Here is a 15636-nt window from a genome sequence, read left to right on the forward strand (position 1 = left end):
GAGTGACCTCTGGTGGTTGAGGTTATGGCACATTGTAAAGGGAGTTTTATTCTTCACCTTCCCTAAAATGCAAGGATTTAGCCCAAATGGAGGAGATGTCTCAATATCTCTTTACACAAATATTTGTTTTTGTGAAACTATACATTTGTTGAAGCAAAATTTAAACACAAATTGTTTATTTACCCTTAACTATAAATTACTTGTCTATGGTTTGTAGTGGTTTAAATTCACCTTTCAGAATGAAGGTTAATCTTTTTCTATTTTGCTCTTAAGGTACGCAGTGAGTGTTATGTGGGAGCTGGACCAAACTAATTATGAAGTCCTTAAGGTGTGGTTTGGACGAACAATTATAAAGTCTGCATACAAGATGTCCTATGAAGCTGCTCAGGGCTTGTTGGATGGAGATCTCAGTGTTATGGATGATATCACTGAGCTCAAAAGACTTGACGAGAAAGATAAACATCAAATATTGAATGACCTGATATGGGCTATAGAGAAACTGACTGAAATAGCTCGCCACACTCGGGCAAAACGCGCCCTTGGCGGCGCCCTGGAGCTGGAAGGTTTTGAATTACAAGTGCAGTTGGATGACAAGAAGAACATCAGTGACTTGGTCCCAAAGCAGCCACTGGAAGTGCACGAGACTGTAGCAGAGTGTATGATTCTGGCTAACCACTGGGTGGCAAAGAAGATAACTGAGACTCTACCTCACCAAACCTTGTTGCGTCGGCATCCTCCACCACAGCAGGAGTTCTTCACTGAGCTTATCGATTGTGCGAAGGCAAAGGGTTTCAAAATAGATACACGGTAACATGGATAAAAGATGCCTGTGTGTAAATTTTCCTGAGGATTTTTGTTTCATTTAAATTTTTGAGAAATTTAAGGGAAAAAGTAAGGACTGGATGGGACTCCCGAGAGTTGCGGAGTGTAGGAGAGAAGATAAGGTAAATGAATATAGTTTAATTAGATGAAGGCGAGCTTGAATTTTTTAAAATAAATTTAGAATTCATTTTTTCCAATTAAGGGGCAATTTAGCGTGGCCAATCCACCTACCCTGCACATCTTTTGGGTTGTGGGGGCGAAAGCCACGCAAACACTGGGAGAATGTGCAAACTCCACGCTGACAGTGATCCAGGGCCAGGATTGGACCCGGGACCTCAACGCCGTGAGGCAGCAGTGCTAACCCACTGCGCCACCGTGCTTCCCTGGTGAGCTTGAATTTTAGACTCGTTAGATGATATTACGGGATATTTGGGTTTGGGAATGGAAAATGAACAGTTGCACAATTTTGCGCAAGATGGAGTTGCAGCAGGAGATTTTGTGATGACGAGTAAGTGAATTTGTGTGTGCATACATGTTCTCATTTTAAATAGTTATGTCGACAATTTGTAGCTCCAACAAGACTCTGGCACATTCGCTGGACATGGCTGAAGACCCAGATGATCCTCAGGTGAACAAGCTGTTGCGATCCATGGCCACCCAGGCAATGTCCAACGCCGTTTATTTTTCTACTGGCTCCTGCTCGGGAGATGAATTTTATCATTATGGTACGTGAAGTTACATATAGGTTTTTGATATTTCTATGTTATAACCTTCTAACGCAGATAAAACTGAGTATAAATGGTATGGGATTAATTTGGAGGACACGATCTTGGGTGTTTCTTGAGAGCTTCACTTTTTTTTCTCCCCCTCTGCTCTATTACTTCCATATTTGAAGGCTGGTAACTTCAGTTGCAGCAGAAACTTGGAGACTTAAGTCCTTTGAACAGCTAGACTCTTTAAAAATAACTTTTCAAATTTATTCTTTGTCCACTTTGGAGTCTTTTGAGTGAGACACTGTTTTTCTGATTGGTGAAAGGGCCACAATTAGTATTTGGATATTCTGACCTTGGAAGTGAAATAAATAACTTTATTCCAATGTATTTATTAAAGATATGCTGCTCAGTCATTGCTGCATTCATTCCATTAAGCCTCTCTGTAATGCAGTGGTCAGACTGTATTAGTGCCTGTGTCAATGCTGCATTGCAGGTTGATGTTAAGGTATTCTACAGAATTCCTATGCTGAACCTACAGGAATCATGGCGATTTAATAGATTAATGTTCCAAATGGATTATACAATGTATTTACCATGAATATTTGGAAAATAAAAATAAACCTAACATTTAAAAAACCATTTTGAAAAATAGAGCACTTTTGATATGAACGCACCTAAAATGGAGCATTTTATATCAGATTGATGTTTCATTTACTACAACAACTTGTGTTCGTATATTTTTAAAATTCATTTACGGGATGTGGGCGTCGCTGGTTAGGCCACCATTTATTGCCCATCCCTAGATGCCATTCAGAAGGCGGTGGTGAGCTGCCTTATTGAACTGCTGCAGTCCTTGAGGTGTAGGTACACCCATTGTGCTGTTAAGGAGGGAGTTCCAGGATGTTGCCCCAGCGGCAGTGAAGGAGCGGTGATATATTTCCAAGTCCGGTTGGTGAGTTGAAGGAGAACCTCAAGGTGGTGACGTTCCCAGGTATCTGCTGATCTTGTCCTTCTAGATAATAGTGGTCATGGGTTTGGAAGGTGCTGTCTGACGAACCTTGGTGAGTTACTGCAGTGCATATTGTAGATGGTACAAACAGCTGCCACTGTTCATCGATGGTGGAGGATTTGAATGTTTGTGGAAGGAGGAGCAATCAAGCGGGGCTGCTTTGTCCTGGATGGTGTGGAGCTTCTTGAATGTTGCTGAAGCTGCACTCATCCAGGCAAGTAGAGAGTATTCCATTACACTCCTGACTTGTGCCTTGTAGATTGTGGACAGGCTTTGGAGGGGTCAGGAGGTGAGCTTACTCGTCTTTGACCTGCCGTGGTAACCACAGTATTAATGTGGCTTGTCCAGTTCAGTTTCTGATCAATGGTAACCGCCAGGATGTTGATTGTGGGGGATTCCGCGATGGCAATATCATGGGGCAGTGGTTAGATCCTCTCTTGTAAGAAATGGTCATTGCCTGGCACTTGTGTGGCACAAATGTAACTTGCCACTTGCCAGCCCAAGCCTGGATATTGTCCAGGTCTTGCTGCATTTGGACATGGACTACTTCATTATCTGAGGAGTCATGAATGATGCTGAACATTGTGCAGACATCCCCATTTCTTTTTTTTTTTTTTTTTATAAATTTAGATTAGCCAATTATTTTTTCCAATTAAGGGGCAATTTAGCGTGGCCAATCCACCTACTCTGCACATTTTTGGGTTGTGGGGGCGAAACCCACGCAGACACGGGGAGAACATGCAAACTCCACACGGACAGTGACCCAGAGCCGGGATCGAACCTGGGACCTCAGCGCCGTGAGGCGGTTGTGCTAACCACTAGGCCACCGTGCTGCCCTGACATCCCCATTTCTGACCTTATGATGGAAGAGAGGTCATTGTTGAAGCAGCTGAAGGTGGTTGGGCCGAGGACACTACCGTGAGGAATTCCTGCAGTGATGTCCTGGAGCTGAGATGATTGACTGCCAACCACCACAACCATCTTTCTTTGTACCAGGCATGACTCCAACCAGCGGAGAGTTTCCCCCCTAATTCCCATTGACTCTAGTTTAGTTAGGGCTCCTTGATGCCACACTCGGTCAAATGCTGCCTTGGTGTCAAGGGCAGTGACTCTCACCTCTCTTCTAGAATTCAGCTCTTTTGCCCATGTTTGAACCAAGGCTGTAATGAGATCAGGAGCTGACGGACCCTGGCGGAACCCAAACTGAGTGTCTGTGAACCGGTTAATGCTGAGTAAATGCTTGATAGCACTGTTGACAATTACTTCCATCACTTTGTTGATGATGAAGAGTAGACGGGATAGGGTGGGAATTGGCTGGGTTGGATTTATCTTGTTTCTTGTAGAAGATATGCCAGGCCATAAAGTTGCAGATTGTGGTTGAATACAATTCTGCTGCTGCTGATGGCCCACAGCGCCTCATGTTGCCAGTCTTGAGTTGCTAGATCTGTTCAAAGTCTATTCCCTTTAGCACGGTGGTAGTGCCACCGAACACAATAGAGGGTGTCCTCAATGTAAAGACGGGACTTTGCCTCCACAAGGACCATGCGGTGGTCACTTCTACCGATACTGTGATGGACAGATGCATCTGCAGCAGGCAGATTGGTGAGGATGAGGTCAAGTATGTTTTTCCCTCTTGTTGGTTCCTCACCATCTGCTTCAGTCCCAGTCTAGCAGCTATGTCCTTTAGGACCCAGCCAGCTCGGTCTGTGGTGGTACTACTGAGCCACTCTTGGTAATGGACATTGAAGACCCCACCCAAAGAACAAAGAAAAGTACAGCACAGGAACAGGCCCTTCGGCCCTCCACGCCTGCGCCGACCATGCTGCCTGTCTCAACTAAAATCTTCTACACTTCCGGGGTCCATATCCCTCTATTCCCATTCTATTCATGTATTTGTCAAGATGCCCCTTAAATGTCACTATCGTCCCCACTTCCACCACCTCCTCCGGCAGCGGGTTCTAGGCACCCACTACCCTCTGTGTAAAAAAAAAAAAAAACTTGCTTCGCACATCTCCTCTAAACCTTGCCCCTCGCACCTTAAACCTATGACCCCTAGTAATTGACCCCTCTACGCTGGGAAAAAGACTCTGACTATCCACTCTGTCTATGCCCCTCATAATTTTGTAGACCTCTATCAGGTCGCCCCTCAACCTTCTTCGTTCCAGTGAGAACAAACCAAGTTTATTCAATCTCTCCTCATAGCTAATGCCCTCCATACCAGGCAACATCCTGGTAAATCTCTTCTGCACCCTCTCCAAAGCCTCCACATCCTTCTGGTAGTGTGGTGACCAGAATTGAACACTATACTCCAAGTGTGGCCTAACTCAGGTTCTATAAAGCTGAAACATGACTTGCCAATTTTTATACTCGATGCCCCGGCCAATGGTGGCAAACATGCCGTATGACTTTTTGACTACCTTCTCCACCTGTGTTGCCCCTTTCAGTAACCCGTGGACCTGTACACCAAGATCTCTCTCTGTCAATACTCTCGAGGGTTCTACCATTCACTGTATATTCCCTACGTGCATTTGACCTTCCAAAATGCATCACCTCACATTTGTCCGAATTAAACTCCATCTGCCATCTCGCTGCTCGAGTCTCCAATCTAAATCCTGCTGTATCCTCTGACAGTCCTCATTGCTATCCGCAATTCCACCAACCTTTGTGTCATCCGCAAACTTACTAATCAGACTAGTTACATTTTCCTCCAAATCACTTATATATACCCAGAGTATATTTTCGCCCTTGCCCTCCTTAGTGCTTCCTCCAAGTGGTGTTTAACATGGAGGAGTACTGATTCATCAGCTGATGTGGCCGGTACGTGGTAATCAGCAGGTGGTTTCCTTGCCCATGTTTAACCTGAAGCCATGGGACAGCATGGGGTCCAGAGTTGATGTTGAGGACTCCCAGGGCAACTCTCTCCCAACTGTAAACCACTGTGCCGCCTGGGACATATCCAGGAATGGTGATGGTGTCTGCGACACAGTCTGTAAGGTATGTGAGTATAACTGTCAGGCTGTTATTTGACTGGTCTGTGAGACAGCTCTCCCAACTTTGGCACAAGCCCCCAGGTGTTAGTAAGGAGGACTTTGCAGGGTCGACAGGGCTGGGTTTGCCTTTGTCGTTTCCGATGCCTGGTTTGATGCCGGGTGGTCTGTCCGGTTTCATTCCTCTTTTGTGTTTTCATTGCCGTTGAATACAACTGAGTGGCTTGCTAGGCCATTTCAGAAGGCATTTAAGAGTCGGCCACATTGCTGTGAATCTGGAGTTACATGTAGGCCAGACCAGGTAAGGATGGGAGATTTCCTTCCCTGAAGGTCAGTGAACCAGATGGGTTTTGACGACAATCGACAGTGGTTTCATGGTCATCATTAGACTTTTAATTCCAGATATTTTGTTGAGTTAAAATTCCATCACCTGCCGTGATGGGATTGGAACCTGGGTCCCCAGACCATTATCCTGCCTTATCCTGAGTCTCTGGATTACGAGTCCAGTGACAATACCACTAAGTCACTGCCTTCCCAAACTTGATGTCTGCCATCTCTGAGGTTACAACAAAGAATATAATAATTTTTTTAAATCTTTATTGGGAACATAATTGTGTTGTGGCACATCTAGGATTGGCATCTAATACAGGTTATGATTTATTTTATCTGTGGGAGCTGTAATATTACTATGTAAAATATGTTAACCTTTTGGAAAGCGAGAGGTGGAAATAGCATTGAAACATGTGCCTTCTCAGAGCTGCTCATACAGAATTGTAAAGTGCTGAGGCCAGGTTACCAACACAGATTTATATGGTAAGAACTGCTTTGTGTCTTATCACAGGTCTTGCTCTGGAGAAATATACTCACTTCACTTCTCCAATCAGAAGGTATGCAGACATAGTGGTGCATAGACTACTGATGGCAGCTATAACGAAGGATAATAAAGTGGAACCAAAAGATTCCTTGCTCAACAACAAAGATTTAGCAGAATTATGTCAGCATATCAACAACAAGAATAGGGTGAGTAGGTAAATATTCAGTAAGCATTTCCCCCCTTTAATAAAAGCATAATGTAATTGTACATGTATCATCACAGTCACGTTAAGAAAGTTACTGTCAACTTAATCATAGAATCCCTACAGTGCAGAAGGAGGCCATTTGGCCTTTCGAATCTGCACCAACCCCCTGAAAGAGTACTCCATCTGAGCTCAGTCCCCCGCCCTATCCCAATAACCCTCTATCCTAACTTGCATGTCCTTTTTGGACCCTAAGGGGCAATTTAGCATGGCTAATCCACTTAGCCACACTTTGGACTGTGGGAGGAACCGGGGCACTCGGAGGAAACCCACGCAGTCATGGGGAGGACGTGCAAACTCCACACAGGCCAGAATTGCACCCCTATCCCTGGGGCTGTGAGGCAACCATGTTAACCATTGTGCCGGCGTACCACCGCCCCATTTACTTTTGTAGTTACTCTAGTCTTGTCAAGCTGGCCTCTGCATGATCAAAATGTGGTTTATAAATTTTAGGACCGACAGGTTCGTAGGAATATAGTAGAAATTCACACACAGGCAAGTTTGAAAATCACCATTGCACAGTCGAATGTTGTGGCCTAATTAAGTCAGTTGCTATTCAATTGTTTCTTAGGCTGCTCAGCGTGTGCAGAAGCAATCTATAGAGTTATTTCAGTGCATGTACTTTAAGGATAAAGACCCTTCTGATGAGCGTTGCACAGCAGATGGCATCATCTACTCAATACGGGCAAATGGTGTGCTGGTGTTTGTACCAAGGTAAGTTGCTGAGAACGTTCAGTTGAATTTAAAAACTAATCTTGACAATTGCAAACTATTTATGAATCAAAGTGGCTGGACAGCAGACACTGAACAAGAGTTTATACGTCTCCTTATGTTGTGTCCTTATTTGTTCAGTGCTCAATTTTGCAAAATTTGGGACAAGCTAGCTCTGCATCACCCAAAATACATATTCCAATTGAGTGATGCTTATGACTGCTCAGGACTGCACTAAAAAACAAAATATTGTATTCATAAAGCATCCTTCACATTCTTGCTTTGTCCTAAAGTCCTTCAAAGGCAGTAAATTGTTTTTAAAATCGTAGTCACTGTTGAGGTAAATGCAACATCCAATGCACAGCAGTGTACAACAAAAACAACCATATTCTGGTCTTTGATTAAGGGATCAATTTTGGGCAGACTCCCATACGCTACATTTATCGGAAAGGTAAATGGGGTTTTTGTATCGGACAATCCCTTAACCATAACAGGAGAGATATGCTATTTGGCCCATCAATGTGTTGAATACATTCGATAACCCAACCTCTCTGTTCTCTCTGGGAGAGAATTCCAAAGCTCTCTAAAATAAGTTCCATTGTTTTTTAAAGTGGGGGACCTCTTATTTTTTTAAACCCTCAGGCAGGTTTTTTTTTCCACACAGAGGGTGGTGAGTGCCTGGAACGCGTTGCCAGGGGAGGTTGTGGAAGCAGATACATTAACGGCATTCAAAATGCATCTCGACAAATACATGGATAGGATGGGTATATGGGGAGACGGCACAAGGAAGTGTTGAGGGTTTTGATAAAGGTTGGGGAGACTTCCGGTGGCGTGAGCGAGCAGGGTGGCCGCAGGAAGAGGAGCTCCTGCCGGTGGCCACGAATTTGGGGATTTCCCCGAGTCTTCACTCCCCTCACACACACACACACACACACACACCCCCCCCCGGACTATCGTCAACCTTTTGGGCTGTCACGGGCAGCTAGCGGGGCCGGTTTAAAAACCGCCGAAGAACCCCGCGTGAGTGTCGGGCGTCGGGGGCTGAGGTGCTGGGCCCAGCGCTGCGTGGAGTTCGGAGCATCGGAGCAGCGGGGGTGGAGATACAAGGAGGCCGAGGCAGCAGGCCCGAGACCAGGGCACGGTGTAGATGGGTGTCCCACGTCAGATGGCTCCCACCTAGGATGAAGAAAGAAGGCTAAAGTCCGGTCCCAGGGGAGCTCTGGGGGAATGTAGAGGAGAAAGAAAGACGGTTTAAAGAAGTTTGGTGAAAGTTTTTTTTCTCCTCTCCCCTTTTTCCCTTTTTCTTTGTGTGAAGGAAGAAAAATTGAAAGAATAATTCAGATTGATGAAGGACAGGAGGGTGGAAGGGGAGAGAAGAGAAAAGAAAGAAAAAACAATAAGTCGCGAAAGAATGCGAAGAGCAGTGCCGAAGAAAGGAGGAAATGCGGGTTCACCGCTGAATGAGAGGACGAGCAAAGGTGCTGACAGGTTGGCGGAAGCCGAACCGCAAGGTGGGGCCGCACTACTTACGGTGGAGAAGATGACCAAGGTGATGGCGGTGGAGCTGGAAAAGCAGTTCGCGAGGCACATGGAGGCCTTGAGGAAGGAGACGGTGGTCGCATTGAAGTCATTGGTGGAGGAGGCAATCGCCCCGGTGAGGGTGGCGGTGGCAAAGGCATCGGCCGAGGTGAGAGAGCAAGGCGAGAAGATGAAGGAAGTGGAGGAGGCTGTGTCACGACACAGCGACCAGGTCATCTGGATAGGGGATGAGCTGCGGCGGTGGTGGAGGTCAACAGAGAACTCCGAGCAAAGCTCGAAGACTTGGAGAACCATTCAAGGCAGCACAATTTGAGAATTGTAGGCTTGCCCGAAGGGACAGAGAGCCCAAGGCCAACACAATACTTCACAAAGGAGTTGGCGGAGCTGATGGGGGAGGGTGAGAACCCCTCCCGGTACGAGCTGGACTGAGCCCATCGGTCATTAAGGCCGAAGCCCAAAGTGAACGAGCCGCCAAAAGCAGTAATAGCTGCTTCCATAAGTTCTGCACGAAGGAGAAGGTATTAAGCTGGGCTAAGCAGAAGCGTGAGGTGCTGTGGGATGTTACTGTGGTTCGGATCTACCAGGACTTGACGGTGGAGTTGGCAAAAAGACGAGCGGCGTTTGGGCGAGTGAAGGCGGCATTGTACAAGAAGGGGGTACGATTTGGTATGGTGTACCCGGCGGAGTTGAGGGTAACGTATAACGCCAAAGACTTTTATTTTGAGACAGCGGAGGTAGCTGAGGCGTTCGTGATGGCAGAAGGCTTGGGACAGACGTGAGGAGCGGATCTGGAAGAGAGACTGTGGAGTGTGTTCGAGCAGCTGGAAAATGTATAAATGCTACAACTTTCTTTTTGCTGTCTTTGCATTGTTACAAAGTTCAAGTTAATGGTGGGTTGATTGGCGTTCTATGTTGCGACGGTTAAGTGTTATGTTAGTGAATTGTATGGGTTGGATTGTTGATTTTTTTTTCTCTGGAACTTGGCATGGGGGGGGCCACCCACGTGAGCTAACTAAAGTCAGCTAGTGAACGGAGGTGAGGTGAGAGGAGGGCTGCGGACATTGGAGCCTGGATAGCAGGCTTCAATGGGCCTACGAGGCGGGGGGGGGGGGGGGATGGATGCTGGGAGATGGTGTTTCAGGGGGAAATGTAGGGGGGGGTTCAGGGGAAGGGGTTCGATGTTAACAATGGACAGGGGCGGGTCAGGCTTATGGGGCAGGGCCCGGTAATATGATGATGGTGGATAAGAAAGGTAGGGGGTGTGAGAGACCACCAGTTAGGATAGTCACGTGGAATGTGAGAGGGCTAGGAGGTCCGGTAAAGAGGTCACGGGTGCTTGCGCATCTTAAAAGTTTGAAAGCCGATGTGGCAATGTTGCAGGAGACTCACTTGAGGGTGAAAAACCAGGTGAGACTTAAAAAGGGCTGGGTTAGCCAAGTGTGTCACTCTGGATTTGATGGAAAGGCTCGAGGGGTAGCTGTGTTGGTCAGCAAAAGGGTACGCTTCCAGATGGAGAAGGTGGTGGCAGATCGGGGGGGTTAGATATGCGATTGTGACGGGCGCTGGAGGGGAGATTAGTGGCGCTGTGTATACGGTCCCAATTGGGAAAATGTGGGATTTGCGAAGATGATGTTTGGGGCCATTCCCGACTTGGACACATATGAACTGGGGGTCGGGGGGGGGGAGACTGGAACTTGGTGCAGGAGCCAAGGTTGGACAGATCACAGCCACGCTCGCATTGGGGAGGGGGGAGGCGCTGGCTCGGCTAATGGTGGAAATGGGAGGGGTGGAGCCTTGGAGGTTCCTGCACCCAGGGGAACGGGAGTACTCGTTTTTCTCAGCAGTCCATAGGGTATACTTGCGGATCGACGACTTTGTGGTGGAGTGCGGAGGCAGATATCATAGCCTTTGCCTCGTTGATCGCCCGAAAAAGGATCCTGTTGGGATGGAGAGCAGCCTCTCCACCCTGTGCCCTGGCGTGGCGGGGGGGCCTGCTGGAATACATGACCCTTGAGAAGGTTAAGTTTGAACTGAGGGGAAGCTCGGAGGGGTTCTACAAGTCATGGGCATTATTTATTACGCTCTTTCAAGAACTGGATAACATCAAACATTAGTTGGGGGGGGGGGTTGGGGGCTGTGTATATTTAGGATGACTATGGGTAATCCCTGATTCCTTTTTGTCATTTGTTTATGTAAATGTGTGGGCTGATGTTTGGGGGTTGGTGGGAGGATGGGATAGTTGTTATTGTTATGGGGATTGACATATTTGTTGCTGATTATTGTTTATTGTTGGTGGGTGTAAATTCAAGAGAAAATGTGAAAAAGGAGAATAAAAATATATTTTTTTTAAAGTTGGTGTCATGGCCGATACTGGCTTGGAGGGCCGAAGGGCCTGTTCATGTGCTGTATTACTCTTTGTTCTTCCTCATTACTTGCTGTACCTGCATGCTAATCTTTTGTGATTCATGTAGAAGGACACACAGATTCCTGAGACTACAACATTCTGCTGTTCCTCTGAATTCAAATATTACTTCAGTGAAACACAACTCTAGATTTATATTCTATTCTAAATCATAGATCATAGAATTTATACAAATCCTGCCATTGAACTTAAAACTATAACTTTGTATCAGACCCTTGGCAGCCGTGTGTACCATCTACAAGATGCACTGCAGCAACTCACCAAGTCTCCTTCGACAACACCTTCCAAACCCACGACCACTACCATCTAGAAGGACAAGAGCAGCAGATACCTGGGAACCCCACCACCTGGAGGTTCCCCTCCAAGTCACTCACTTATCCTGCCTTGGAAATATATTGCCGTTCCTTCACTGTCCCTAGGGCAACATCCTGAACTCCCTCCCTAACAGCACAGTGGGTGTACGTACACCAAGGACTGCACCGGTTCAAGAAGGCAGCGCACCACCACCTTCTGAAGGGCATCTAGGGATGGGCAATAAATAGATGCTGGTCTAACCAGCGACGCCCACATCCCGTAAATGAATAAAATCAAAAGACTATTATCCTGTCATGAAAATCGCTTATTGTCACGAGTAGGCTTCAATGAAGTTACTGTGAAAAGCCCCTAGTCGCCACATTCCGGCGCCTGCCCAGGGAGGCTGGTATGGGAATCGAACCGTGCTGCTGGCCTGCTTTAAAATCCAGCGATTTAGCTGAGTGAGCTAAACCAGCCCCTTGCTCATGATCAGTTGCTGTTGCAAGCACTTGCTGTGCAGAGATTGGCTGCTGAATTTCCTATATTACAGCTTTACATCACCGTGAAATGAATGGCATTTATATCTGGCACAGAGAGAAAACAATGACCTTCACTGAAAGAATGATTTGATGCCAGTAATTTAGCTAATGGACGGAAATTTTCCCAGAATGTGGCCAACAGATCTTCCATAACTGGCACAGCAGAGTTTATTTTTTATCCTTCGCAGGCTGTTGTGATTAAATCGCCTTGTTATAATGTACAGTGTGACATTTTTTATATTGAGCTCCTGTTATACCTTTTTTTCTTCTGTATGTAATTTAATGGCAAAAGTAAATTGAGATATACTGTGTAAACCAGGTATGGCCTGAAAGCTCCGGCATTCCTCAAGAATAAAGAGGGTCTTGTGATCTCAGTACAGCTCGATGGGCCGTGTGTCTGGAAGCCTGGCTCTCTCAAACGCCTTCGAGACAAAATTATTTCCACTACTGTGAATGGAGAATCAGTTACTTTCTCTCTGTTTGATCACATTACTGTAAGTATACTGTTTTATAATACATGTACAAATTGCACAGAATAAGGTTAAAAAGTAGCAAATGGAAATCTAAAATAAAAGCAGGCAATTCTAGAAATGTAAACATCTAACAGAAAGAAGGGCCAGCCTTTGGGTTCCTCCTTCTGGCAACCTTATTTTTAGACAAAGTGTTTCATAGAATTTACAGTGCAGGTGGCCATTTGGCCCATCAAATCTGCACCAGCCCTTGGAAAGAGCACCCTATCCCACGTCCACACCTCCACCCTATCCTAGTAATCCCATCCAACATTTCTGGACACTAAGGGCAATTTATCATGGCCAATCACCCTAACCTGCACATCTTTGGACTGTGGGAGGAAACCGGAGCACCCGGAGGAAACCCACGCAGACACTGGGAGAGCGTGCAGACTCAGCACAGCCATTGACCCAGAGGGGAATTGAACCTGGGACCCTGGTGCTGTGAAGCAACAGGTGCTGACCACTGCTACCGTGCCCCCCACTCCCCCTAGTGGATGTGTTTAGAGTGACAGAACCTAGACAAATAGTAAGAGGAAAGTTATAGCAGTGTTTCGTTGTGAAATTAATATTAAAGTTTTGTAATTCACTGGGTCTTTACCATGTGATTTGTCCTTTTTCTCCTATTGTAATGGATCATTGGGTAACGTTAACTCTCTCCCCTGACACTGAATTCATACTTGCTGTTTGGTTTTAAAGACAAATGTTCAGGTACTCCCCTTAGCTTGCCGCAATGCTCAGTATTCCTTACCACAATGTAGACTGATTTTAGAGCATTTTTAAACTCATCTTGAAGCCAGTGGATTAACCAAAAGCCCTCAGCCAGCTGGTTGATCCTTTTATGACTAGTTAAGCTTTTGTTTTCCTCATCTTTACCAAAAAAGGTACGAATATCTGAACACTCATCCCGATCACATCCAGACAGCATCAAACTGGACATTGTCAGCAACCAACCCTTTAACACAGCCAGCACTGAACCTACGCATGAACCTTCACACACTTCAAAGACAGACTTGGTACGGGCTGTAATCAGATCAGCTGAAGAGGCACAACTTGCCCAAGAGCATGCAAAAACGGCATCAATCAGAATTGAAGATGAAGAATATTGTCAAACCCAGGGGGACAGTCTCTACTCACTGTTAGAAGAAATTAAGGAATTGGCACTACTCGATGTTACAGTTGGATGACTATGCAAGTTAAGTCATGACTTTAGATCGGTTTTAATTTCTTAACCAAAACCACTATTGAAACCGATTTAAAAACTTGTGTATATTGGAAAAAATGTATATAATTGGGTACTCTAAATTTAAAAAAAAACTTGTGTATAATTGATACCCAGTCAATGGTTCTGGGTTTTTAAAGCAAATTTGACAGCAACTTGTAATTGCGGGCAGTTGGAAGTAAAGAAAATGGCAGGGTCCAGTAACTTAAATCAAACCAGCTGTTATCTGTGAAGCCAATCCAGCTTGTGTAAAGTTTGCAGCGCTAATGAGATGTACAAAGATTTTTTTGAACTGGATGTAAATATTGTTGTTTTTATTCAGTTGTGATTGACACAAAGTGGTTCAAATACTTTTCACACCCTTTCTAGGAAGGGTAACAAATAAAACGTCTCATGGGTGACAGTTTTGCCATTAGTGCTTGGGTCCAGTTTGGAGCAATTTATTTCTTCCAAATAAATACAGAAATTATATCTCGAGTTGAGTTCAAAATCTGGACTCCTAGTTCAAAGTGTGTTAAATTGTCTGAGGAGGTCTTTTTAAGAAGCATTTCCATATTTTGACCAAAGTCTGATATTACTCTCCTTGGGAATTCTGATGTATTGAACTCAATGTTAACCATTTCTCTCCACAGCAACACCTTGCAAATGTCGCCTGATTTATAGGCTAATGGATCATTTTTACTTTCTCTGTAATATATTAGTAGCAGCCAACACACTAATAATCCCGAAGCAGTAATCTCAAATTTAGATTGTATTAAATCAAGTTAGGATGCACTGATAAAAGTATATAGCATCAGAATGGCTATTTATACGAGACCTTTAATACTGCTGTGAAGCTGAAAATCTTTTACTGTGAAACTTGTGGACGAACAAAAATTAGGAGTTCCTAAACACCCTTAATCAAGTGTACAACCCAAGTAAATCTTGCTAACGAATACTCCACTACCTTCAGACCACCACCATTCCACTGCCTGCAAAACAAAATACAAAACCTCATAACAATCACCAGCAAATCTTGATCACGTAACACGCTAAATACGTATTTAATCAATTCCTGTGGTAGTTTCCAGCTCCTGTATCAGTTGAGAAACCTCTGCTTTTTCAGTAATCCTTTCTATGGACAAATCCTGCGATGGTGTTGCTTCTGAAAGAAGTTTGGACACCGTGTCTTCAATTGTGTTTTCAGACTCGTGTGTTGATTGAGCAGAGTCGGACTCCGATAAGTATTCTCTGGTTTCCAGGGCGAGATCTATTTCTGTTGCGGTTTTAAGTTCCTGAACAAGCTTAGAAGATTCAGTTTTGGTTGCCTCTTTTGAAACTTCGGTATTTTCAGCCATGTCATTCGGATCTCTCGACACAATGGTTTGATTTGGTGCCGTAGACTGACTCAAGGTCAGGGAATCAGTTCGATCTGAAACAATAGATAAACATAGACACATTCATGCACAAATAATCCAAATTTTCCTTCTCAAACCATAGCACAAAGTACTGGCAGACAGATGGCCCCAATGGTTTACAATGGCTTGTGACTGTGATTACCTGGGACCTGACCTCCTTGGCTATGTAGGATGACTTCAACAACATGCTCTTGGAAGAAATATTTTTTTAAAATATAAATTGAGAATACCCAATTTATTTCCCCAATTAAGGGATAATTTAGCATAGCCAATCCACCATCCGTGTGCATCTTTGGGTCGTGGGGGTGAGACCCATGCAGACACGGAGAATGTACAAACTCCACACGGACAGTGTCCAGGAATGTATGGAGAAGATTTAACAAAATGCAGACTTAA

At 45.1% G+C, this 15636-nt stretch overlaps 2 protein-coding genes across 5 annotated transcripts in view; one reads left to right on the forward strand and one right to left on the reverse strand.

Moving 5' to 3' along the window:
• The window catches only part of dis3l (DIS3 like exosome 3'-5' exoribonuclease), a 62147-nt gene extending 47889 nt beyond the window's left edge, over positions 1 to 14258 (forward strand). For 3 of the 4 annotated variants that reach the window (XM_038812987.1, XM_038812988.1, XM_038812989.1), the window contains 6 exons: positions 274 to 807; positions 1393 to 1547; positions 6373 to 6551; positions 7179 to 7321; positions 12432 to 12606; positions 13506 to 14258. In XM_038812987.1, coding sequence (XP_038668915.1) covers positions 274 to 807; positions 1393 to 1547; positions 6373 to 6551; positions 7179 to 7321; positions 12432 to 12606; positions 13506 to 13808 — 1489 coding nt within the window. In that variant the 3' untranslated portion in view covers positions 13809 to 14258. Of the gene's footprint in view, positions 1 to 273; positions 808 to 1392; positions 1548 to 6372; positions 6552 to 7178; positions 7322 to 12431; positions 12607 to 13505 lie in introns of those variants that run through there. The other variant, XR_005462495.1, reaches the window with a different exon arrangement.
• Positions 14137 to 15636, reverse strand: part of tipin (timeless interacting protein) — a 32652-nt gene continuing 31152 nt past the window's right edge. The window contains exon 8 of the mRNA XM_038812990.1: positions 14137 to 15254. Coding sequence (XP_038668918.1) covers positions 14887 to 15254 — 368 coding nt within the window. The 3' untranslated portion in view covers positions 14137 to 14886. The remainder of the gene's footprint in view (positions 15255 to 15636) is intronic.

This window comes from Scyliorhinus canicula, chromosome 12 (genome assembly GCF_902713615.1).
Source record: "Scyliorhinus canicula chromosome 12, sScyCan1.1, whole genome shotgun sequence".
In the NCBI taxonomy this organism is placed as follows: domain Eukaryota; kingdom Metazoa; phylum Chordata; class Chondrichthyes; order Carcharhiniformes; family Scyliorhinidae; genus Scyliorhinus; species Scyliorhinus canicula.